Source organism: Triturus cristatus, chromosome 1_2 (genome assembly GCF_964204655.1).
Source record: "Triturus cristatus chromosome 1_2, aTriCri1.1, whole genome shotgun sequence".
NCBI lineage: Eukaryota > Metazoa > Chordata > Amphibia > Caudata > Salamandridae > Triturus > Triturus cristatus.
The window spans coordinates 87,938,313-87,963,998 of NC_140580.1; the positions used below are offsets into that span (position 1 = coordinate 87,938,313).

At 42.9% G+C, this 25,686-nt stretch overlaps 1 protein-coding gene across 1 annotated transcript in view; it reads right to left on the minus strand.

Annotated features, from left to right (window-relative positions):
• Positions 1 to 25,686, minus strand: part of BTBD16 (BTB domain containing 16) — a 654,256-nt gene that overhangs the window by 594,260 nt on the left and 34,310 nt on the right. The window contains exon 2 of the mRNA XM_085614582.1: positions 621 to 705. Coding sequence (XP_085470708.1) covers positions 621 to 705 — 85 coding nt within the window. The remainder of the gene's footprint in view (positions 1 to 620; positions 706 to 25,686) is intronic.

Sequence of the window (25,686 nt, forward strand, 5' to 3'; positions counted from 1 at the left end):
CACACAACAGTTCAGAGTTGCACTGCAATGCCTGAAGTCCTATTTTTGAAGTCACTTATGAGGATGGTGCAGATTTACACTGCTGCCCCCGCGTGGCATTTAACTTGATGACACTGGTGCACTCCTGGTACCATATTACTGTAGCATTAGTTAAAATGTAACTCTTTCAGTTGGGTGTAGCCAGTCTTTCACCATGTTTAGGGACCACAGCATATGCACTGGGAGTCTGAATAGCAGCCTCCCACTAATTGAACTCAAAGGGAAGGCCTTGTCAAGGAATTGCTTGGGCCACTCAAAAAGATGCACATTCCTATGATTATGTTTAGTAATATAGAACATAGTTTGCAACAGTGATGTGAGCAGAATCATCTTCCACAGATTACACAAAGTATTATATTTTTCTATGTGGATTGTGTGTGGGTATTGTAATCAGAATCTGAGGCTTTATTAGAGGGCAATTAGTCAACGTCCAACACAATTAGAGCCCACCTGCACCATGCATACATATGTATCAGCTACAAGTCCTGCTTCAATAGTGTCACTACTGCTCTCTGAGGATATTGCTCTTTACAAAAAATAGAAGACAGTCAGTCATAGAGGGTGAAGTATTTCTAGCTTACCTTATGACTGTGAAGCCGCGCTGCTGCTGCCTCCTCGGGTGTAAGACCTCCTGTTAGCGCTATGTATGGAGTTCTCAGCACATCCCTAGGAGAAACAGACTTAAAAATTGCAAATTCATTCTTTGAAGGTTGTGGGAGAACAGTAACAAAATTGTTAGCTTATCCAGCCCCCTCCATTATATATATTTTTTTAAAACAGCAAAGACCTCATCTCTGTACAGCAAGATGACACAACCAGCCCACCCCCTCCAGACGTTCCAATTTCAACAGAGGAATTGGGACAGAATGATATGGGTAAGAATGAATCATTCATGCTGCTCTAGTGAATGTATAGAGACATTTCAGACATTCTTGTGATGTACTTTTACTTCAGTAAATATCAAGTAAAAAACAAGCTACGTTAATCTGCTCTGGAAAGTATAACGTACGACTTAAAAAGATAGTGACATGTTTTATAAGACATTATTAGACACCAAAAGCACAGCTTTTGACATCTTAAGTCAGATGATTTTTCCTGCACACGCAGGTATGAATTAATAAATGAGCGTGTTGCTTCTCATGTTCTACTATGAGGCAAAACGCGGTGTCAGCATTACATCTATGCGCCTGCCTTTGCATGGCTTTGTTGCAGTACAGGTGACAAGAGGGGTTTCTGAGAATGGTTTGAAGGAAGAGGTTTTGATATAGGCTAGAGACAGCTTTAGCTGTCAGTCAAAGGTTTTGTTTTGATAAATAATATACATTGAGATACATTTTAGATCAGCTTAAGGCAGTATATTCTCTTTAGCTCATGTAGACGCATCTTAGTGTGCCTAAAGACAGCCTCTACTGCACTCCATGGATGGTGAGGTGTCCATGCACTGCATTGGAAGTGCGCCCCTACACTCAATTGTGCTCTACACCTTGGGGAGGTTTTGTGCAGCAGTGGGTCGCTTCCTCCTCTGAACATGCTACATGAGAAGGACTGGTCAGTGGCGACTGGGGTGCCAAGCTTCGAAAGGGCTTCTGGTTGTGGTGGGTGGGAGTTCAGGGCACCAGAGAAGCACACATTCTAGAGCAGTGGTGTGACACTCACAGACCACCTAGCAACATTGTGCTTTGTGACACATTCCCAGTGATGTTAATGTTGCATATCATTTACCATTCCCAACATGTATGTTTTCCTCTCACCATTTCCCTCACAGTGGAAGATTGTGTGGTGTTTGCCTCTTTTGTTTATTCTGCCTGAGATTTTTCCAGTCTTGGCCATTGAATCTGTGGTGGATTTCCTGTTTGGCTATTCCTTTTATCCTGTGCAGAAAGAACAATTGATGGACAGAATGCAGAACAATGTCATACATTCACCCCAGTACAGAGATCTGGGCCTAAATCCATTGTTTTTTGCTCACCATGCCATTTCAGTTTGGACCCAGGCAAATGCCAATCAGACTTGATCCTGCGCCCAATGGGAACAGTCCAGCCTGAACTGCCAGGCCAGGTCCTCCCTGGACTGGAAAAAAGCATCCTAGGACCAGTTTCAGGCTTTCAGCCTTCGTCAGCCAGGATAGAGGGAATGGAGAGCACGGGACCCACGTCTGGGCATACCCGTCCCACTCAGGGTGACAAATGGGAAAGAACAATTGATGGACAGAATGCAGAACAATGTCATACATTCACCCCAGTACAGAGATCTGGTCCTAAATCCAACGTTTTTTTGTTCACCATGCCATTCCAGTTTGGACCCAGCCATTTGCAAATCAGTCTTGACCCTGCACCCAATGGGAACAGTGCAGACCGAACTGCCAAGTCATGTCTTTTCTGGACCGAATACAAGCCTCCTGGGACTGGTTGCGGGCTAACAGCCCTCATCAGTCAGGCTAGCTTGAATCCAGTGGCAAAGCGAGCAAGGGACCCACGTCTGGGCATACCCTGACGACTTAGGGCGAACAAAGCAAACACAAGGAGATGATGGATGGAGCACTGAAACCTTTCAGATGCTCACCCCTAGTCACAGATCTGGGTTGAATAATAATTCTACTTAAAAGCAGCTGAAACAAATGGTGGCAATGTCCTTTTGTTTTGTTCTCTACTTTCTACTCCAATCCCTGGGGTTACATTCGGTTGCCTGTTTAGCATAAAATCACACAACAGCAAACTGCATCACAACTCAGGTGCTGGGAGTGCCGACTCAGCCAGAAATTGGGAGGTGCTGGCAGATCAGAAACCTCTACAAGTTATGCACCATTCCATAGCTGAAATCCAGAATGATTTAAAGAGGGCACGTATTAAACAGGCATATTTATTAGATCCTCTTAATCAAATCCCTGAAGGAGGTGGGACCCTGCCTGGATCATCCACAACTGATCCACAAATACCCAGAAGCAATGTAATTCCACCTACAGATGTTTCTCAGTGTGTGTGCCAGCTGGCCCTGTACAAGTCTCCCAGAAACGTTATTGAGAGTCACATAGTTACCACAAATTCATAGCTCAAAGTTCTCTGTGTTTGTTGCAATGATCTGACAGTTTCAAAGTGATTTCGCAAAGTCGGCTTTCATCTTATACTATTTTTCAAAGAACAACCTAGTTTGGACCACACCTTTAGCTTTTAATCACAGCCCGATCACAGAACTATGTAATGTTCAAAGCACATTTTAAAGCCTTGTTTGGTGGAAAGGAAACAACTTTTTCGGCACATATTGGAGTGTTGAGTTTGAGGCATGGATCAAAATATCTCAGAGCATACATGAGCTAATTTCCCAGCTTAAATCAGAGGCATAGTGGACGATGGCGGAAGCTACTACTTTTTATCAGGGATTAATAGATGAACCAAGGACACCTTATCCATGGTAGCTATCTGTCCAACAACAACCATCAATCTATGGACAAGAAACTCCAAATATATCAAGAAAGGCAAACTAGGTCAGAGAAGAGACTCTTTCCTCCTTCTCTGACACATTTGAATCCAGTTCCTTCAATGACTTCAACTTCTGAGGCAGAACCAATGCAAATTAGTAGTATTAAGAAGTCTATTCAAACTGAAAAAAGAGAGGAGCAAGAAGAAATGTGTATCCCTACACTGGGGAAAATCTGTCCATTTTGTTTGAAGCTGTCCACTAACGGAGGGAAACGCCTTTACTTTCCCTTAGATGGTGACCCAAGTCAAAAAAATCACCTTGCAAGTGTCTGCAGGATGCTAGGCTCATTTACTGAATGAATCTGCATATTACCTCTGCTAAAAAACCCTTAAGAATGTTAGCTTTTTTGGATTCTGGAGCATTTGGCTGTTTTATCAATCGCGTTTTTTCCAAGAATCATCATATTCCAACATGCAAGAAGTCTCAAACAGAATCCAAGGGATAACTAGAAGGTCTTTAGCATCATGACAGGTATGTTTTGAAATACAGTCCTTAATTATGGCAACTGATTTGGGTCACTGCAAATCTATTAAATTGATGCCTCCAACGTTTGAATATTTCTGAATATTCCTTGTTTGAGGCAACATAACCCTACAGATGACCTATAGCAAACACTATAGGTTACGTTGTTTTTCAGTCACTCCAAAATCCACAATACAAACTATAGTTTGTTGTACAACAACAGTCCCTATTCCTGATCAAATAGTTTTGCCTAATGGTTACTCAGAGATTAAAGGTGTCATTTGTGAAAGGAGTACGGATGAACTATCATCACAATGTGAATATGACTGTGCCAAAGATCTTGTACCTGATGTAAAAATATCCAATGGCCGGATTTACCTTTGGTGATGAAAGACAACAAAGGTCTGAAAAAATATCTCGATGAGCATATTACTTGCAGTTTTAACAACATTCCACATTTCCAGCAGGGGCACCTATATTTTTTTGTACTAAAGGCTTAAGAGGATGTTTTCCTTGCATAGATTACAGATTTGAACACCATCACCACACAAATCCCCATCCCTTGAGTCCAGTTTTGCTAGATCTAGTACATTCTGCAAAGATCTTCATAAAGCTGGAACTTAGAGGTGTCAGTAATCTTTTAAGGATCGGAACAGGTGATGAATGGAGGACTACTTTTATACTATAGACATATAATTATACCCTTCAGTCTATGCAATGCATGTATGGCTTCAACACCTACTGAACAACATTCCTCAATACGTTCTAGATGTACATACTTTAAATTTATCTGAGAGGCATACACTTTTTTGCCCACTAAATGTAGCTGTATTATAAGATTTGAGGTAACTGGACAAATACATTTTCGGAACAAATTATGTTTCCGTCTTGGGCAACACTTAGGTCTTTTAGTACGTACTGAGAACGTTTCAACAGTTACAAGTTAACAGAAGTCTAAGTCTGTGAAAGGAGTACAAAAAGTGTTGCATTTTGCAAATTTGAATCACCAGTCCCCACCTTTTCAGGGTTTCCGGTGCACCTTGTCTGGGTCACTTCTAAAGCTCCCAGGACCTCAGGGGATGGACTTTGGGTCCGGACTCACTCTAGCAGAGGCTACCACAACCTCCAGTCCAGGTGCAGTTTGTACTGGTCACTTCAGGAAAAATGCCTCTTGCAGCTTGTTGTTTCCTTCTAGCCACACAGGAGATCAGCCACCAACCCTTGGAGACTTCTTCTTTGTGATGGGTACAATACTGAGCAAGGACAGTCTTTAAGAGCTCCTCTCAGTCACAGACAGCAGGTCCAGTGCTTTCTGAGGTCCAGAAAGTGTACTAAGAATGGTGCCTTGGTTGTCACCAGCTAGTGGATGGAGGTGATTCCTGACTCCTCCCTAACCAATGGGGTACACATTCCCAGGGGCAACCCAACCCACTTTTTCTGTAGTTCCTGTATGCCCTACTGCACACAATCCCACAATGCCCCTCGCTCTTAAAATCTAAGCTGGAAAACCCCCTTTCCCATTGTGCAGTGCCTGTGTAACCCCTGTGAGGTGTGATCAGGAAAATTAGCAGTCCCCTCTTTTGTGGTCCATTCAAACCTGTTTCCGGGGGTTGCGTTCCCTACACAGGGTTTGGTGCCAACGTGTCTAGGAGGAGTAAGGATAATATTATCTACATCTCACTTTACATCATCTTGTGAAAGGGAAGGCCCCTTTACAAGTTAATGACGTACCTGGGTCCACATGGTTGGCCTTCTTGCAAGGGGAAGAAAAACACCTCTCCCCATATCTAGGGCACTGTTCCAGCAGTGGCTGGGCAGCTGCTGGAGAGCTAATACAATTTAGCCTACAGGGGCATCTTGCAGGGAAAAAGTTAACTTTCTAAAGGTTACTTTTTTCCTAAGTATTTATTACAAATCTGATTCCACCAATGAATTGGGTTTTTAATAAATATGAAAAATAGTCTTTGAATGACTATTTTAGCCAGTTCCCATCAAGTAAAAAAGTTTATAATCTGCATTTGCCATTTTCTAGGATCTATCTACACCCTCGCCAGTGAAAATAGCTTGTGGAGGCTGGTCACTGGAGGAGCATGCCAATTTTAATTTTGCACATGTTCCTCTATTAAACATCAGATGCCCTACCTTATGAGAAGGGGCGGCTCGGACCCTCTGCAATGGTGGAGGAGCGTTGCCCCACAGGCAGAGCAGCAGCTAAAAAATAAAATGATATTTGATTATCGTTTTATTTTTTTAAGCAGCTGGATCAGCCAGCATTTGCAGGGAAGGGTGGGGCCGAGGCATGGGAGAGGGTAGTAGGAATAGTGCTATGTGCATTCTTTATGTGCGCATATGTGTTTGGCCAGCCATTACAGGTGGACCAAAACACACATGCACACTTAGGTTTCTCCAGCCCGGCTACATTGAGCAGCCAGGCTGGAGAAACCCCACAGACTCCCTGACCTGAGCAGGGCGTCTTTTCAGCCCGCTCAGGCCAATCCCTGCGCTGCTCTGAAGTGTGGGGATTGGACAGGGAGTCTGATGCAGCCCCAGTGCCTACTGGGACATGGAAGCGGTAAGTTTTATCTTTTTTTAATTCTCCCACCCGTGCTCCCACATGCCCCCCCCGCCTCACTACCTTTTGTATGTGGCGGCCGCCACTGCTTGTGGGCAACAAGGCTGACTTAGTGGTGAGTTAATATTTAAAAGGAGGGTTTCCCGCTCGCAAAACATGATTACTTTGACACGTTTGACAGCAGGATCTTAGGCTGCTGCATTCAGGCCACACATGGTAGGCCAGAAGTCATGTTTCACCGCCTACTCTGTGGAGGGCACATTAGGCGCTGCAGTGCACAGGTGGTATTTAACTTTCAGCCCCGGTACATTTCTTATACCATATACGAGGCACTTAAATGCAAATTAAATATGTCAAGCTTTACAGTAACACAACTATGATGCCACCAGAGTCGGAAGCTCCCATTATGCTCGGTGGCGGCTGAGTGCTTCCGGGTGTTAGAATTATGGCATTTTGGCCAGCGGTGCGAGCGTGAGCCGTACAGCACGGCCCTGAGTGGGAGAAGCAGCTGGCTAATTTGGTGTCACCTGCGATGATAGTGGCAGCGATGACCATGAGGCAAGCAACTACAACAATGAGATAGAAAATACGCAACAATCTCTCACAGCTGCCCCCTTCGAATTTTCTTCATCAGTGAGGCGACATCCAGCCGTGAGCTGCATGGAGAGAAGAGACGAGAAGCTGAGGCAAAAGGTATGAGCTCTGCATACCAAATAACAAGAGTACGCTGGTGCCAGATAATAATTGTTGCAGATTGTGGAATATGGTTTAAAATTTTAAGCATTCAAACGTGTCTATCAATTATTGTTTCCTCTCCTAACGGCATAATACTAAAATACTTCTATTTGGCATTGCTGAAATAGGACTTTATACTAGCAAAATCGGCACAACCAGCAGGAGCTAGAGCCCCTTTGAGAGGAGTATTAAACATTTCTTAGGGCAGTGGTTCCCTGGGGGCTGTGGAAGCAGCCTTCTAGTGGTGGGTGCCGCTTTCAACATCTGAGGATTTCCTGTGTGCTCCCACGCACTGTTTAGTACATATTGTTGTGCCCTGCATGAGAATCAAACTGAGTAATTGATAACATAAGGGTAACTGAACAGTGACAGCAGGTGATCAGCCCCAGTGAAGTGTTATTCCTTTCATGAGGCATCAACCCTAAGTCGACTGCACACAAAATCTAATAAGGGTCAAAAGCATCATCCTGCGATTCTAAGATCAGACAAAAATATTTTGAAACCAGAATCAACAAGTATGTTTTCGAGGCAAAACCAGCTGGGGCTTAATTCAGCTCAGCAATAATGCACAGACATTAGTAACTGACGTAAACTCAAATGCAATAGAGTTATCCACTCTGCAGGCTCCAGTGCTGCAATCGTCTGAAACAACTGGGGACAGCAATTTGCTGAGTGTAAATTTTGCCACGGGATATGGCTCAGTTGGTCCGGATATATCAGAAGAGTCGACGTTGAATGCTGCAACCCCGGCAGTCTCTGTGCAGCAGCAGACACTTCAGCGAGGGCTAGCGCACGGCCAAATATCATCCTCATTGTTTTCCAAAGAACTATACCCAATCTTTGCGCACCTTTTGCATTCTCCCAGGCCATCTCTTGTACATCTAATTAAACTGCCAGCAAACATGGCCAACGATGTCCTAGCTCTCGATACACCATCTCTCAATGAGGCATTGACATCGACGGGCGCAGATTACTCTTAAGAAGTTTCCAGTCAGGCTCCCAATACCCAAGAGATTAACGATCTTCTCATCAAGAATCTCCATCTTCAGAAGATCTTTGATTGGTCGGCAAAATCGGGTAAATCGATCTCACAAGCACCTCCACAACTTGATGGATAGAAAGAATCACATTTGACACCGGTTGCTCCTGCACCTGTCTCCGCGCCAGCACTTGCCTCGTGGTCGATAGCATTGCAACTGCAGCAAGTCTTAACAGAAGTTTGCGACATGAGAGCTGCCCAAACCAGGCTAATACAGAAACAAATGAGCAACTCAGCACTATAAATGAGAATCTGATCCAATGCAGTGCCTGTGTAGAGAAAGCAAAACAGAAGATTTCTGATCTTGAAGACAACTTCAACCAATTTGGAAGTCTGGCAACATGATCCAAGGATGAGAATGACAATTTAAAGGCCAAGCTTGAAGAAATAGAAGATAGAGCTAGCAGGTCAAACATGCAATTTGTGGGCATAGGCCAGGAGAAGGATCAGGGTATTGGCAAGTTAATAGCGTATTGAATCAAGACATATGTAAATCCTGAACATTTTACAATTATGTGTCCCCATAGAGTTCCTGGCCACCTGCCCTCCAAGTCCAGGTTTCCCAGATTAATGCTTGAGAACTTTGGACACTTTCGTATCAAAGAAAAAATATTCACCAAAGCATTGCAGACTAAAGTCTTTCAAACTACAGATAACCATTCATTTCGGATCTTTTGCTGATATGTCTCTATCCACTGCTTGCCGGCGTAAGGAATTTAAGTCCACAATTGAGTAATTCAAGAAAGTTGGAGTGCAGGCAGGTCTGGTTCAACAGACTAAACGTAAAGCTATTTATAGTAGATGATTTCACATTTTTTCCTCAGTCCCATCTGTTGTGGAATTTTTTGGAAAGCCTTAATCACCCTAAGAACTGAAGATTAGTAATGCAATATGGATTGTAAAACCTTGGTGCATCTCTTGTGAATGTTATATTTATGCTTAGTTTGAAAACTTGCTATTATGTCGTATATGAACATAAGTATATAGGCATTGGACATTTTTAAGGCTATCTGATATATGGTAGCTTGGGGTGCAAAGTAACTGTTTGATCAAGGCATGGTTATCTCCCACAGGGCAAGAAGTAGAAGTCAGAAAGCCACAATATTAGAAGCCCCTGGACAGACATCATTATTGTCTGCAGAAGCAGTCCTGGGTGCTCCACCAAAGCACCCATTTCTGAGGGGGGAGGCGAAGGGGGCACGCAATAGGTGGCTTTTTTAGGAGAGGGAGTGTTGGGATCCCGAGGCCAGGAGGAGCCTGGGGGGGGGGGGGAGGATGCACAGGGGAGAGGTCGGGGCAAAGGGGTGCACTCAAGCAAAAAGCATTAAAAAGGTAGAAAGAGCATATTGAAATGTTTTTCCAAAATGTTGATTAGAAATGTGCAATTTGCAATTGGGATTCCACTGATCACTTTGGGATAGCTTTGTTTCAGGGTTAAATGTTGTCTGTAAGCTTACAAGGTTTACGGCCAGGTAGAGATATAAGGAAGAAGCAAAAAAGAAAATAAACATAACAGAGTAAAATGGAATGTGGTAACTAAGCTTAAAAAGGTGGCCAACTAAATCAATAATAAGATCAAGTTTAGATCTATACTGGCCTAGCTAAGAGTATGCAACGCAAATGTTATCCTACTTCAGGAGAGGCATCTCAAATCCTCAGGAACCAAGCTTAATATTCCAAGCTTTATCTCTCATGCATATTTCGCTTCGGCGAATGCTGTAGTTAGAGGGGTGGCAGTACTTATTTCAAAGGAGCTTTGGTGTTAAGTGCGCCAGGTACAAAGGGATTCGAGGGCAAGGTGGATTTGGGTTCAACCCTCAATCCTGAAGCAACTTGTTAATTTAATAAGCTATTATGGCTCAAAGGCTTATACACCCAGTAAGACTCACTCATAAACTCATGTGCCCACTTGTCCAAACTCCTACTACGCAGTGGAAAGGACTTAGCCAGCCACCCACCCACCTGGCCCGGTCCCTGCTTCTGATCCCAGCCAGGTCTGGGGAGCACCCCTTGGCCCGATGTACCCCGTCACGGACACCCGGACCCTCGCCAGGCCGCAGGACGTGTGCTCCCGCACCACATGGTTACCCATTCAAGAGACTCAAGCACCCATGCGTATATATCCATACAGACTCATGCACTCACTTGTATACCCACTCAGACAGTGATGCACCCACTCAATACTCACTCAGAGGCTAATGCACCCAGTTAGACACACTCAGAGACTATTACAGCCACTCAAAGACCCCGCTAAACACTCACACACCCATTCACACACCCACTCACAGACTTATGCACCCACTGACAGACCTAATCAAAGACTCATACACCCACTCAAAGATCCACTCAGACACTTAAGCACTCTGGAATAGATCCAGTTACATACTCATGTACTCACTGACATACCTGCTCAGACACTTATACACCCATTTACATAGCCACTAGGACACTCATACCCCCACTCACATACCCACCCAAATACTCTTGCACTCACTCAAAGACTCATGTGTCTACTCACATAACCACTCACAGACCCACTTGGAGACTTATGTACCCCCACCAATAACCCAGTGAATTATTAATACACAGTTATTGAGATTTTGAGAGACTGATAAATGTTTTTATAGAGTTATCTAGATAGCGATTTATCTAGTGTGATGGTTGGAATGAATTATATATATATCATTTTTGGATGTCGTGGTGGCTATTAAATTCCTGCTGTTGCTGTGCTATTACTTTGCGTTTTCGCGATGCAATCGCAATCGTCACAGGTATCAGCATCATCGCGACTCCTGGCATTACCGTGAAAACAGAAAATAGGTTTTAGAGATGCTTTTTATAGAAGCTCGGTAAAAAACACATGACTTTAGATAATACAGCAATAAACCCTTAGTGTGTGAAATATTGTAATATGTGTGCATATTATGTTTATATACAGGATAATATTATCCACAGCACAATTCAGGGAGGTATCATTACATCACCCTGATGGAAGCCCTGGACTTGATTAGGCCTTTGAGTAGGGCTGACACATGTTGGTATAATGTAAGGCCATAGGACAATTGTATTTTTAACCTTCACCGACTATACAGGGATACCTTGGAGAAGATGAGGTATTTTTAATCTGTAGTTAGGCCCCCTGGTCACTTTTTTCCGTAGGAGCTCCTTGGAAGATGGTTGAGCCCACCCTGACCTTTAGGAGTCAGGGTGAACCCGATGACGAAGCATGACACTACTAGAGTGTGTGAGGGTTATTGAAAAAAATTGTTTCCTTGCCCGCACTGAATAGCCACGGTTGATTCCTTATGCACCCCCCTTTTTTGTTTTCTCTCTTTCCCCATCTAGAATTGATCACACCCGATATATTAGGAGGGATACTTATAAGTTTGACGCACATTATTCTAGGGAGGACATATCTCCCTAATCCCTTTCAAATGTGAAAGGACCTCTCTGCCCTCTGGATCTGAAAAGATCTAATTTGTAGACACACGGAGTTGGCTTATACCCATTTGCCACATTTAATTTACTTGTGAGTACCTAGTAGAGTAGTACCACATGTACCCCGGGCCTGTATATTAAATGATACTAGTGGGCCTGCAGCACTGTTTGTGCCGCCCACTTAAGGCCCTACTCAACATATCTCAGGCCTGCAATTGCAGCCTATGTGTGCAGTTTTTAAACTGCCATTGCAACCTGGCAAAGCAAACATTTTGCAGGCCCAAACCTTCCTTTTTAATACACATAAGTAACCCCTAGGGTAGGTACTACACAGCCCAGAGGTCAGGATGCAGTGCATTAAAAAGGTTGGACATGTACTTTTATGTTTTGCATTTCCTAACTGTGAAAAACTCCTAAATTCATTTTTCACTACTGCAAGGCCTACTTCTCACATAGGATAACACTGGAGCTACCTTATTACATTTAATAAGCTGTACCTTCTAATTTGGAGCATGTAGCCAGGTAACTGTAATTAAATGCCCTCTTTAATGGTAAAGTTGGATTTTAATTCACAATTCCAAAAAAGGCAATTTTTAGAAAGATTATTCTTCTCATTTTCTTGTCCCAACCATTTGGTGTCGACTGCCTATATTGCGGGGCACATGACTAGGTGTAGTTGGCGTTGGTCTTTGTGCATTGTTTGCTCCTATACAGCGAGACAAATGGAAACTAGATGTTGACAAGGTGGGCCACACAGAGTTAACGAGAGGGAGGGGCTGTCACCTACCGCCATTGCACTTCACATAGGCCCTGCCTAAGCACTCTCACAAGGGGGTGTGACACTAGTCTATTGTAGCTTCTTCCACTTCAAAGTGGGCAACAGGTATAAATATTGGACCTCAGAAACCAATTCTTCAGTACACTTCTGGACCTGTGGCAGGATTGACAATTTACTTGACTGCTGCTCTGAATGACTGCTGCCTGCTGGGCTGCCCAGCTGCCCTCTTTCCTGGGTGAGAAGGACTGGACCTGCAACTCTGAACCCAGGACCCCAGAGTGACTCCATAGGCTAGTTGGCTGGCCTCCTAATCAGATGCCTCAGGTACATAACAATCTTCTAACAACCTTGAACCCAGCACCTGGACTTTTCCATCTGTGAGTCCTACCCTGCCAACCGGTGCCACTCCACTCACGGACCCTTGGAAGCGGACCTGAAGGTGCTCTGCCTGCTCATCTGATGACCAAGCAGAACTGACGCATCTCCTTTGCTGAGCAGAGCAACCCCGAGCAGATTCGAAGCATCGGCTCAGAAGCGTGGACTGCGCCTCATCCTTGCAGCCCACAGTCTAATATGAGCCGTTGCTGCGCTCTGCATCCCCAACGCAGGCCCGTGCACTGCAAACCTCTCGCCCACAACAGCCTAGACCATGACAAAGGATGTTGTATCTCAAACCCTGTAGCTCCTTCAAAACCATCCGGTGTGCGACGCATCCTCGACGCAGGACTTCGCATTTCAATCCCTATTGTTGAAGACCTCCTGGACAACGATACAGGACCTCGCATTACAACTTCCCAGCGCCTCAGAACTGAGACTGCGCAATGCATCTCCGACTCAGACTTCACATCGCCTCAGCAGTGAGACACATCCTCACAGCGGAACTTCGCAACTCGTCGCAACCAAGATTCAAGGTACTCTTGTTCAGCGAGCCTAACTGGGTCCCTGAAACTGGCTTCCTCACCATCGCAGTCAGCCTGAACTTGTGACTTTGTCCTACTTCAGCACGACTAGTTATCCACAGATGTTACTTTGAGCACTTTGACGCCAATTTCCCTCAAATCTTTAAAGTTGCATATCTCCAGTTTTACTGATTGGATTAATGTTGTTTTAGTCAACAATTATTTATTAAAATTTAGTCTATTTTTCTAAATTGGTGTGGGACTTTTCTTGTGTTGTGTTTTTACATTATTACTGTTTGTGTGCTGCATAAATATTTTCCACACTGCCTCTAATTTAAGCCTGACTGCTCTGTGCCAAGCTACCTGAGGGTTGAGCACTGGCGAATTTGAGGTTTGCTTGTGACTTCACCTGAAAAGGACTGTGGCTGTTTTAAATTCTCATATTATCCCTTATTTTGTTTTTGGAGGGTTGCTACTTCCTTAAATGTTGTTGTTTAGATGATGACACCGTGACTACATATACTGGCGTTGAAATGTCGACGAATAATTCAGTCTTTGTCTGCATGAACATGTCATCCTGAATTAGGGGGTTCTAGTAGAACAGACAATAATTACTGCCCTATTAGTCATTTGAAAATCATAGTGGCCACTGAAATATCTTTTGCACACGCTTCACAATATTGCACGATTATCAGTAGAGCACTGTACTGTCACTTATTCATTATTTGCAGCACCCATACACATTTACCCATTGTTCTGATATGTGATCTATTTTCAATAAAAAATTGTTGAAACTACTGATGGAGTTATGTGGTATATGGTGCTCTATTGACTATTTCAGTTGGGCTACAATGCAAATGTCCTCTAATACTAAAAGTAGTTTAGACATTTCTCACAGTTCTTGACTCTGTAAACCTTGTACAGGCACAGTATTACACAATTTCTGAAGACCTCTGGGCAATTATTTAGGAATGAATCAGCATACAGTATGGACTAGTTGCATATCACTGCACTATGATTAAAGCTTGAATCAGCACACAGTAACTTTTCCTGCAGCGTGCATTTGCACAGGAGCTCTCCCCCTCTAAAGACTACACAAATGCAATTGCAGGTCTATATTTCAAGAGAACAGACTTCAAAGATTGACAGGATGTGAAAATGAATGCAGGTCTTTGGTTTACTTTCAGGCCCCCAAGCTTCATCTTGCACTGCAAAAACTGGACGCTTAAAATCACACAAAAGCACTGCTGGCCATCACTAACACTGTCCTAAATGTTATAGTATTTGTCATGCTGTTAACTACACTATACCAGCTAGGTTTAACTCACTCTAGTACTCTTATCGATGGATAATTCCAATGGCCCCAAGTACTATTCCCCAATAAGGATGAGCAATTTTTTTTTTTTTAAAGTCATTTATTGCTTTTAAATTGTAGTGTCTGTTGAGTGTGTAGCTAAGGATTTGTCATTACCATTCTATTCTAGAATCTCCAGTGAGGTTGACCGCGTTCTAGTGTTGGGGCAGAAGGCAGTTGGCTAAGGAGGTAGAAGTATCAGAGGGATGTATCTGCTATAACCTGCATCTCCAGACAATAAAACCCTTTACATTGCCATGTACATCGTGAATTTATACACTACAAATTCCCGATGAGCTATCTGGAGCCCGATCCCATGTGTGAATCTTTTACTTCACTTTGCAGTCGAATGGTGGAATTTATTTTCGCAGGAGAAATGTTCTAGTTGCTTTATTACCTGCTGGCTACGTTTGAGGTAAGTGCCTGCTTATTACTGCAGGGATTGTTGATCATATGGTGTGTGTAGCTAACTGAGCCTTCAAACGTTGGTACTGCTGTTGCTCGGACCAATGCAGCGACTACTCCAGCTCCATTTCCCATCTTTTGAAACTTCTTAACACGGTGCCAGGTGATGCATGTTCTCTCTGTGACCCTTCTTCTGAGAAGCCGTGCGGTCAGCTCTCCCTTCACAAAGCTGCTTACGTACACTACAAGATGACACAACATGACCTTACGTGCGTGCCATATTGGACGCGGATTGCATTGCTGTTGTCCAGTTTGTGAGTAGCATTCATCGGAGCAGTGGAGATTTATTGGTTCATTCTGCAATGAAAATGTAGACTGAATCTGAGCACTGTTTCTTTGTTCATTGGGGTGCGCTCATCAGAGTGTTGGCATATTTGTTGTCTGATTCAACGGTCGCAAATGAGTAGTAAGTTCAGGAACTATTGGCATTTTAAAGTTTTACTCATTTCATATTGGCGGGTCACAGTGGATTATAGGTGAAAATATTCTGAATATGTTCTGCTGAGCTGCTTGGCAACTCTCTACCCTTCATTATCAATTCTGTGTAGGGTGAATGGAGAATTGCGGACAGTGAAGTAGTCCTTTGGGCAAAGAGTGGACACTGGACAACCTTTGTTAAAATGGGTGGAGTAGAAAGCATATTTTTTATATTATATTACTGCTGTGAACACTGCTGGCAAGATATCGGCAGATCAGGGGAATAGGATTTTACTGCACTCATTGTGTTCTCAAGGGTCAAAAGGGTACAATCAAATGCCTAAGGCTCCGGATGTGGGTGACATGAATGTGTTTGATGCAGAAGTTCTGGGTCTTAATGCCTGTTTCACTCCTAAAGTGTGTATTCGCAATGCAAGATATAAGGGGCATATCAGCAACAACCGGCGATAATTATCGCTAAGCGCACTTAGCGCTAGGATAATTATCGCTGGCTAGCATGGATTTTTATCGCTGAGATAGCGTGCTATCAGCAACGCTTATCTCAAAAGCGATAAAAATCCTCACGATAACTGCCTAACGTGAGATTATCGCTGGAAACCCAGCGATAATCTCACGCAATGTGGCGTTAGCTTGATGATAGGGACTCACAAATTTAGCCATGATATCCACCTTCCATAGGATATCATGGCTAAGTCAGTCCTGAAGCAGGCGTAAGGAAAGTAGCGATAACAGGGGTTATCGCTACTTTTCTTGCCGCTATGCTTCATAGCGTGGGGCTTGATGATAGGAGAAATGTCGCTTAGTGACATTTCTCCTGTCATGTCAGGTCAGGAACGCCCACTTTGCATCTCATTAGAGATGCAAAGCTGGGCGTTAGGAATTCCTACGCTAACACAAGTTTTCACGCGTTAGCGTGAGCTTGCTAATTAGGCGATAAAGTTATCGCCGCTTTTCGGCCGAAAACAGCCGCAAAAGCGGCGATAATTTTATCACCTCGCCTTGCTGATATGCCTCTATGTTCTTTAAACGTACACAAAAAAAGGGGGAAACAGTGGCTGAGTATATAGCAGATTTAAAGAAATTGCCATTGATTGCACGTTTGGCATGTTACACGATGCTCTAATTAGGGATCAGGTGGTCTTGCATGCTTGTAACCCTGCCATACAGGAACGGTTGTGGGTAAATAGTGATTCAGCCTTAGATGAGGTGTTAGCAATTCTTTTTTGTAAGGCTGAGTTTTCTGGAAGGTGTGCTGTTGCATTTAAAGAGTGGAGAGAGACAAGGTGAATCTGTGAATACAATTTCTATTGCTAGCACCATTGATGGACAAAATAACTCTTCTCAATCTAACAAGACGTTGAAGGGCAAGGAAAAGGGCAAATGCTACTGATGTGATCATAAAGAGCAAATGGCTTTCAGAATTGTCCTGCACTTAAGCAGAAGTGCAGTATTTGTGGCATTGTTACTCACTATGTGTCAAGACCTGATGATTAATTCCACAGAAGACAGATAGTTTATAAATCTATCTCCAGTACCAGTGAGGGGGAAAGGGGAATGGGACAAAAAGGAGAGACTCCTTAAAGGCTTAGACTACCTCTTGGTTGAATGTCTACTAATTCTGCAGTCCTTTGTAGCTTTTCCAAAAAGACAGGTGAAAACTAATGCTAGGGACAGATTAACTTACAGTTTTTAATGTTATGCAATGTATTCTACTGTTTCTTTTTTATTATGCCTACAACTTAATGACCTGCTTGCTAATGAGGAATTGCTTCTATCTTTCAATTGAGTGGTGAATAAATCTTTTGACTAATTGAAAATATTTAAAGTCTTAATGTATAAACATCCACTGTGTTGGATTGAGTTCTTGTTGTATATTTGCTGCTATATATATATATATATATATATATATATATATATATATATATATATATATATATATATATATATTATCTACTGGCGGTCGCCAGTAGATAGTTATAGTTAGGACCGTGTTTCCATAGGAAATCCGCAACATTCTATTTGGAATAACTTTGGCGCCGGTCGACGAATCCTCGCGAAATTTTCAAAATAGGTGGGGCACTCCGCTCCGCTCCTACCCTGAAAGTCTCGGGGTGATTCGTCAAGCGGGGGCTGAGAAAAAAGGGGGTCCCAAAACACGTTTTCCCCATGCATTTTTCCATAGGACCTTTAGTCGAAGGTACAGCCCGAACGGCAGAACAGAATTACTTGAAATTTGGCAGAGAGGTAGCCCTCAGGTCAGGGAAGTGCCTTTTGCAGGTCTGGTGTCAATCTGTTCAGTAGTTCCTGAGAAAATCAAAAGTAAAATCATATATATATGTGGGCGGAGCCTAACCACACATCTCATCCTGAGATCTGATTGGCTCTCAGCACTTCATCCAAGAAGTGTTGGCAGCCATCTTGGGACCAATATACATGATAGCACCTCATTAAAAAGCATTGCAGTTAATAGAAGGTTTTAAGACTTTAGTTACATTATAAATCATTTGTTGATGGTACCATACTCATTTTAGGAATTGTGGTATGTTCTAAGGTGATTTCACCATGTGAAAAAGCCTTCCGCTGGGATATCATGATTGAGAGAAAAATATTTTCTCATGCTTTTCCCACAGAGGTATGGAAGGTGATCTATAAACTAAACTGAGAGCTTATTTTCTGTAAATTCACATTATCTTTCTCAGTCATGTGAGAATGAAGTCTGACATTCTCAGTAAAACATGTACATCCAACAAGGGCAGAGACTGTCAGTTGATTCCTTGGTGTTCTACTGCAGCTTCCCAGAGTGTTCCAAAGAACAACTAGAGCGCTAACAGTCCTACTTATGATAAACGTATGGCACACCTGAAGCCATCTTGCTTGGATTAAAGTGGTAACTCTTAAAACATTTAATTTAAAAAAGGAACAAAATGAGGGGGTTCATTTTTCCATAAAAAGTATGATTAGTGCTGCAGAAAGAAAAATTAGGGCACATTTTGAGTGACTTCTCAAATCCTCTTCTATTTCATTAAAAAATTCTGACATGCAGACTGAAACATGCACTTTTAATACCAGGAGCAGACTTCCATGGTGAACAGTAGTTTTACTACAGTGATCTAATGAGCAACTAGAGTGCTAACATTCAGAATTTATGGCAAATGTGTGACATATCTGAATCCTTCATGATGGAATCAAAGTAAAAAACTGAAAGCATTTCCTACTGAGGAGACTGCAGTACATGAGGAAATTAGGAAACTTCATAACAAATAAATCTCCCAAGATGGCCACCGGAGACAAAAGAGCCCAAATGTAGCCCAAAATCACCCAGATGTAGCCCAAATATAGCCCAATGACAGAAGTGTGCACAACACTTATTATTTTGTGTTTTTGCAGCGTTATATAGTGCAGACTTGTCAGGTATTGGAGTGCTTTACATGAGCATTGGTTACATCACACAAGAACAAATTCATTTTGGTTGTAGACATGGGGAGACTAAGTGATTTGACCAGAATCACAGAATGTCGAGCTGAAGCAGAAACTCCAACCTGGTTCCCCAGTTGCAAACTCTGCAGTTCTGGAAGTAACACCACATCCTCTCCCCTAAGTGCAACATTTAATCAAGTGGTCAACTGGATAAAAAAACATAAAGATAACAAATAATTTAAAAGTGCTTTGTCGCTATTTGAAAACTCAGAAAATATGTCCTTATTTTAGTCTTTTAGAGCACTAACCATAATTTTGATGCCAATAAGACCCTCTCATTTATGTAATTTCTAAAGGAAATGCTCGAGGTATTACAGTTTTGATTACATCAAGATGACGTCAGGCGTTCCACACTTTTGTAATAAATATAGAATATTAGCAATCTAGTTGTTCATTAGGATACTGTTGAGAGGCAGAGGCCAGGGGCACGGACTCTGAAAATTGAAGGCAGGTAGGAGGGTGCAAAGGCAACAATTTAACCACACTGAGCAGGCAGGAAGGGCCGTGGCAGCACAACAGACTATGGAGGGCAGTGGAAAGGGGGGCAGGGGCAACAAACCAACAATACAGGACTTGCAAGAGAGGCTGTGGCAATGTAATAGACCAGAGAGGTAGTCCTCAGCTCAGGGATTTGCCTTTTGCATATATGGTATCAATCTGTTCAGTAGTTCCTGAGAAAACCAAAAGTAAAATCACATATATATCTGGTCGGAGCCTAATGACACATCTCATCGTGAGATCTGATTGGCTGTCAGTACTTCATCCAAGAAGTGTTGGCAGCCATCTTGGGACCAATATACATGATAGCACCTCATTAAAAAGCATTGCAGTTAATAGAAGGTTTTAAGACTTTAGTTACATTATAAATCATTTGTTGATGGTGGGAGGGGAGTGGCAGCTCAACAGAACACTCAGAGTAGATAGGAGTGGCAGGTCCATGGAACATGGTGGTCAAAAAGGATGGAGCAGGGGCATGCACAAAGACATCGGAGGGCAGGGGGAAGGAGAATAGGGGCAGCAAGCTAAGCACAGAGGCTAAGCAGGAGGTCAATGATGGGCCATAGAATTGGGCAATGGAGGGCAGGAGGAGTGGACTGGTACATCATGCTATATGGAGGGCAGTGGCAGCACATCAGACCATGCATGGCAGGAGGGAGGAGGCTAGTCCATGGATTCAGACAACAGAGGATAGGGAGGAGGTGGATGGGGCATAGAAGGTGGCTATTAGGAACTTTATTGTTTTTAAAATGTGTGTCTGTGCGAACTACTTAAAATATGAACAAGTATGCAGCATAATCTCACTTTTATTCAGGAAGAAGAGGACGTTTGGGACTGTGACTCCGGGCTCACTTGGCAGAAACATCCCCTGACCCTCCACCCCCCATCGCAAAATGTAATGCCCGTGAAAAGGGTAGTTGGGCGCAGTGTTATATAGAACATAGGCCTGAGAGCACGATTGAAAATGGAAACTAGATATAGTATATGGTATAAACTATGCACCAAAAAGTGTGATATAAGATGAACCGGGCCTTGAAATATAATATGCAATACATTGTGCGCAATGACAGATTCATTGGAGAGCGCGAGATAGCACAGGCACTAGCGCTTGCTATGTGATATGCGCCTTGGAGTGTAATATGCACAGGGCAGTGTTGTGTAACCTAAGTAGTCTCTAAAGTTGTAATATAAAATATGTGCTGGGTAGTGTAACATTGCATATGCACTGTGACAAAGATATGGATCCCAGATTAAAATATGTATGGCATAGCGCTGTGCTTTTAACATAGGCATCAAGGAAGGCACGTTAGATGGGGCAATATAACCCGTGCGAAGGCAAGTGTGGCATGACATATTCACGGGGTGGTGTTACAGTGCACATGGGCTAGAGAGTGTCATAGCATACGCACTAGCTGGTGGAATACAACACAGAGGTGTGTGGCACTCGGCGGGCACTGGTGGGTGTAACACAGCATTGGGCTCAGCCAGGAGCACGCTGTGACTCTCAAGTGAGGTTTGTCTCCTTTCCAGAGAGTAAAATAAAAAGTATTACACATCCGGCGGTGGATGTGTGTTTTATTAACTGTGAGGGGGTTTCTTGCATAGTTTGGTTGAATTTTTGTCGAATCCCCTTTGAATGGTTTGGTGTGCATGTGTATTAAATGTGCCCGTCAATAGCTACCCATGTTTGTATAAATAAACGACAAGGGTGTCTACTTGGAGAGTACCCACCAGCGGGGGCGCCGGGATAATGCACGGTAGGGTGTCAGACATGTCAGAGCTTCACTAGCGCTGTGAATACATTCTACGTGGATTCATTGTATGCATAGTCGCCTTTTAATGAATATCACGCAAATCGTCATGGTGATAGGTACATACGGTTTGTCCAGCATGTCCTAGGTGTTTCTATAAATATATATTTTTTTAAAATAATAAAAATCAAAGGCCGGCCCGGTGGATGGGGTCCCCGGGGCCATAAGTGGCCTGAGGAGGGGGGCAACACAGCCCCCCTCCTAAAGAATAAAAAAAAAAAAATAGGCCATGACCCGGGGGTTTGGGTCCCCGGGGCCGATTAAGGCCTTGGAAGGGCCAAATTAATTTTTTTCAACAAAAAAAATTAGGGTGCAGGCCCTGGGGGATGGGGTCCCCAGGGCTAATAAATTAGAAAAAGAAAGGGGGCCACACAGCCCTCCTTCTAAAAAAATAAATAAATAAAAGACTGGCATCGCGCCGGAGGCCACGCCTCCTCCTTGCAGCACTCTGCAAACGCGCCCCCTGGCCAGTTGTAAGTTGAGGAATTAATTCCCCTTCAATACTGAGGGTCCCTGAGGGCCAACTAGCCCAACAGGTATCTCCAGTATGCGCCAGGGAGCTGCCTTGCAGACACGTGTTCTGAGGCCACGCCCCTTTTTACACCTCCATGCAACGCAGCTCTGTGGCACTTACTGGAGGTACCTAGTGGGCTAGTTTGACCCTAGGGACCCTTAGGATTCAAGGGGACTTAATCTCTCATCTCAGAACGGCCATAGGGCGCGTTTACACAGTGGTGAAGGGAGGGGACGGGGCCTGAGGTGACGTGTGCAAACACGCCCTGTAGAGCATTTTTAAGTTGGGGAAATAATTGCCTTTCAATCCTGAGGGACCCTGGGGACCAACTAGCCCACCAGGTGCTTCCAGTAAGCACCACTGCTCTGCGTTGCAGAGAGGTGGTGCAGGCCGTGCCACTTTTTACACCTCTCTGCAACACAGCTCTGTGGCGCTTACTGGAGGTACCTAGTGGTCTAGTTGGACCCTAGGGACCCTCAGGATTCAAGGGGACTTAATCTCCCAACTTAAAATGGCTACAGGGCGTGTTTACACAGTGGGGAAGGGAGGGGACGGGGCATGAGGTGAAGTGTTCAAACACGCCCTGTGGTGCGTTTTAAGAGGTAGTTTTAATCCCCTGCCCTATTATATACTAGGTGCTTACAGAGGAGGTCATGTTAATCACAGGGGGACCCCAACGCATAGTGTGCCCTAGTGTATGTAGGTGTTTTCACTGTATTCTGAGTGTCTTTTAACATAGCACTGGCTCTAGGACTGGTTAGTCAGACTCAGTTACCACCGGTATCCGTCTGAAAAAGTTGAGGGTACAGGATTATTTTGCAACAAGGCTTGTTTCTGCTCTTCTGTTTGTTCTTTCTGCACGTTATACTTCTTCCTGCACTTTTCTTCGTCTTTGAGGACTTCTCTTGCTTCTTTCTGCATTTCTTTTTTTTCTTTCTGTGCGGGTTTCCTTCTTTCTTCACATGTCCCATCTCTGTAGGCATAGCTAGAAATTAGCATTTAAAAAACCTTTGAAATTCACTAAAAAAACCATAGGTTTCAGGCACGTTATAGCTAGGAATTAGCATTTAAAAACCTTAGAAATTCACTGAAAAAACCATAGGTTTCAGGGGCGTTATAGTTAGCTGGACTTTTCACTCGTACAAAACCATAGAAATTCCCCCGTTATAGTTAGTTCAGCTAACTATAACTCGCGCGCCCGCAATGCACTGCTGATGACGTCACATATTACATCACTCATGACATGGTCAGTGACATCACTCATGACATCACTGATGACATCATCCTTGTGATAGAGTGGCAGACCTCCTCTCCCCCTAATATAACCTTTGATACACACATTCAAAAATAGAAATTAAAATTTTCAAAACAATGGACATACCAATACCAGTTACAACAACCTACTCAGTAATTGTAAGATCCACATCCACATCCACTCATTCACCAACAGTCCTATACAGTCACTCATACATGTACTCACTCATCATATGTATGCATACACCTATACATCCTGTTACACAACGCCAATCATCCATAAAGTTACTCACACACATAGTCACTCATGCTAATAAAGAATCAAACATCCGTTTACCTGCATATACAGTTATACACACACCACCACACTTACTTCTACAGAAACTTACACATAAACTTACACATACTTAGTCTTTTAAACAATCACTTATAGAAACACATACTTATTCATACAGGAACTCTTTCAATCTCTCACTCTCACATATACTCACTTATATACACCAATAGTCACATATACTAGTTTAAAACATATGTAGTTACTCATAGAGACACTATTGAGACAGCTGGACATTTCCCTCGTACAAAACCCTAGAAATTCCCCTATTATAGTTAGTTCAGCTAACTATAACTCGCGCCCCCGCAATGCACTGCTGATGACGTCACATATTACATCACTCATGACATGGTCAGTGACATCACTGATGACATCACTGATGACATCTCAAATGACCTCAAAAGTTGTCCTGCTTAACACCAGCAGAAAGCAGGTGTAAAATCCCTGGTGCTAACGTGTCTTATCGCCGGAATTTGTTTCGCATTGCAATTGGTGTGAAAGTTGTGATGTGATTTTTTTCGTGTGCAGAACAATATACGAACTGAGCAGTGTATCTCGTCAAGATCTAGCACCTGACGCACTATTCCCAATCAATATAAATACAATGAGATTTCTTAATAGATTTTGTGTGTACACTGTAAGTGCAGCCAATACCTCAGTGCAATTCAATACAGGATTTTAGTATTTAGAATAAATTGGAAAGGTGCACCTCGTGTGTTTTTGCATGAGAACGGCTAGTCTCCATTTCATTATCAGCAACGGAAGTAAAGTTGAGATAAATCTAACACACTATTCAGAAGTTGGTGCAAACTGCAGATATCACCAGTATTCCAGCGATAAGTGCCCCAAAATTTAACACCATGGTGGACTCCATCAAATAACAGTAATAAGAACAAGAAAGAGTCACACAGCAGTTAAGAGAACAACCAAAAACGTTATTAATTTTTTTTCAAACTTTATTTTTTATAATCATAAATAAGTAAACGATAAACTATTTTCAAACTTTATTTTTTTATTAACATATATATGAACGATAAACTAATAAACAAAATGTAACAACAATAATACAAAACAACAAGGCGGAACACTCCTGTGGACACCATGGATGTCGACGACAGACCTGGAAAATCAGAAAGATTGTTAAAAAAAAAACAACATGGTATTCTCAACAAAATACCACAAGAAACAAATCACAGATATATAAAATGCATACAGCTAAAAAAAATGTATAAGTTTAACTTACAAAAACTGTAAATGTTGCCGCTATAAAATATTTACTGAATCTGAGGAATTTTTTTTGCAGAAGGCCCCACGCCCACAACGTTTTTCTTCAGTGGTGAGGAAATTTTTTACTTTTCCCAAGGGGCAAACAAAGACCAATGCCACCTTGATCATGCACAAGATTTTCAAAAGAGTTCTGTTACGAGGGGATCCTAACAAAATATACTCATGCGGCACGGCAAGTATGATGAAACACCTAAGGACCCTTCATCCGAACAATCTTGCACGAGAAGAGTGCAAACAGATGAGAAACCCTCCTATTCTGTATCTGTAAAAAAGAATCACAAATAAATGTATATTAATAACTTTCAAAATTATACTATTCCATTACTGTGCAAACACATTTTATATAAATACTGACTAAGAAACTATGTTCCTGAACCACAAGTGTGACAATGGTTAAAACACTACATGCATAGTGCATACTACTTTGAAGCAGTTCATGCCCTAAAGCCTACCTCACTAAAACTCTACATGCTAACTCACTAAATGATTACAGTACTATAAGGAGACACACTGGGTGAGTGACAGGGTGTTTGCTAGAAGAGTATGAATACTAACTAGGGAATTGAAGGTGTGAAACACAACTGTGTAGGTGATTAGACGACTGCATCCATACTGCATAGGCATTTAAAGCAGTCCATGTGCTAAGGCCTGGCTCACTTCATGACTACTTGGGTACTGACTGAATGATTAGAGTACAGCAAGGAGAGTGCCTAGGTGAATTTATAGGTGCTAGGCTTTTCGCACAGGGAATGGATTAGTAATTGGTACTGAATGGGTCACTAGAGGAGTGCAAAGGCAGTGACAAGTGCTGTACT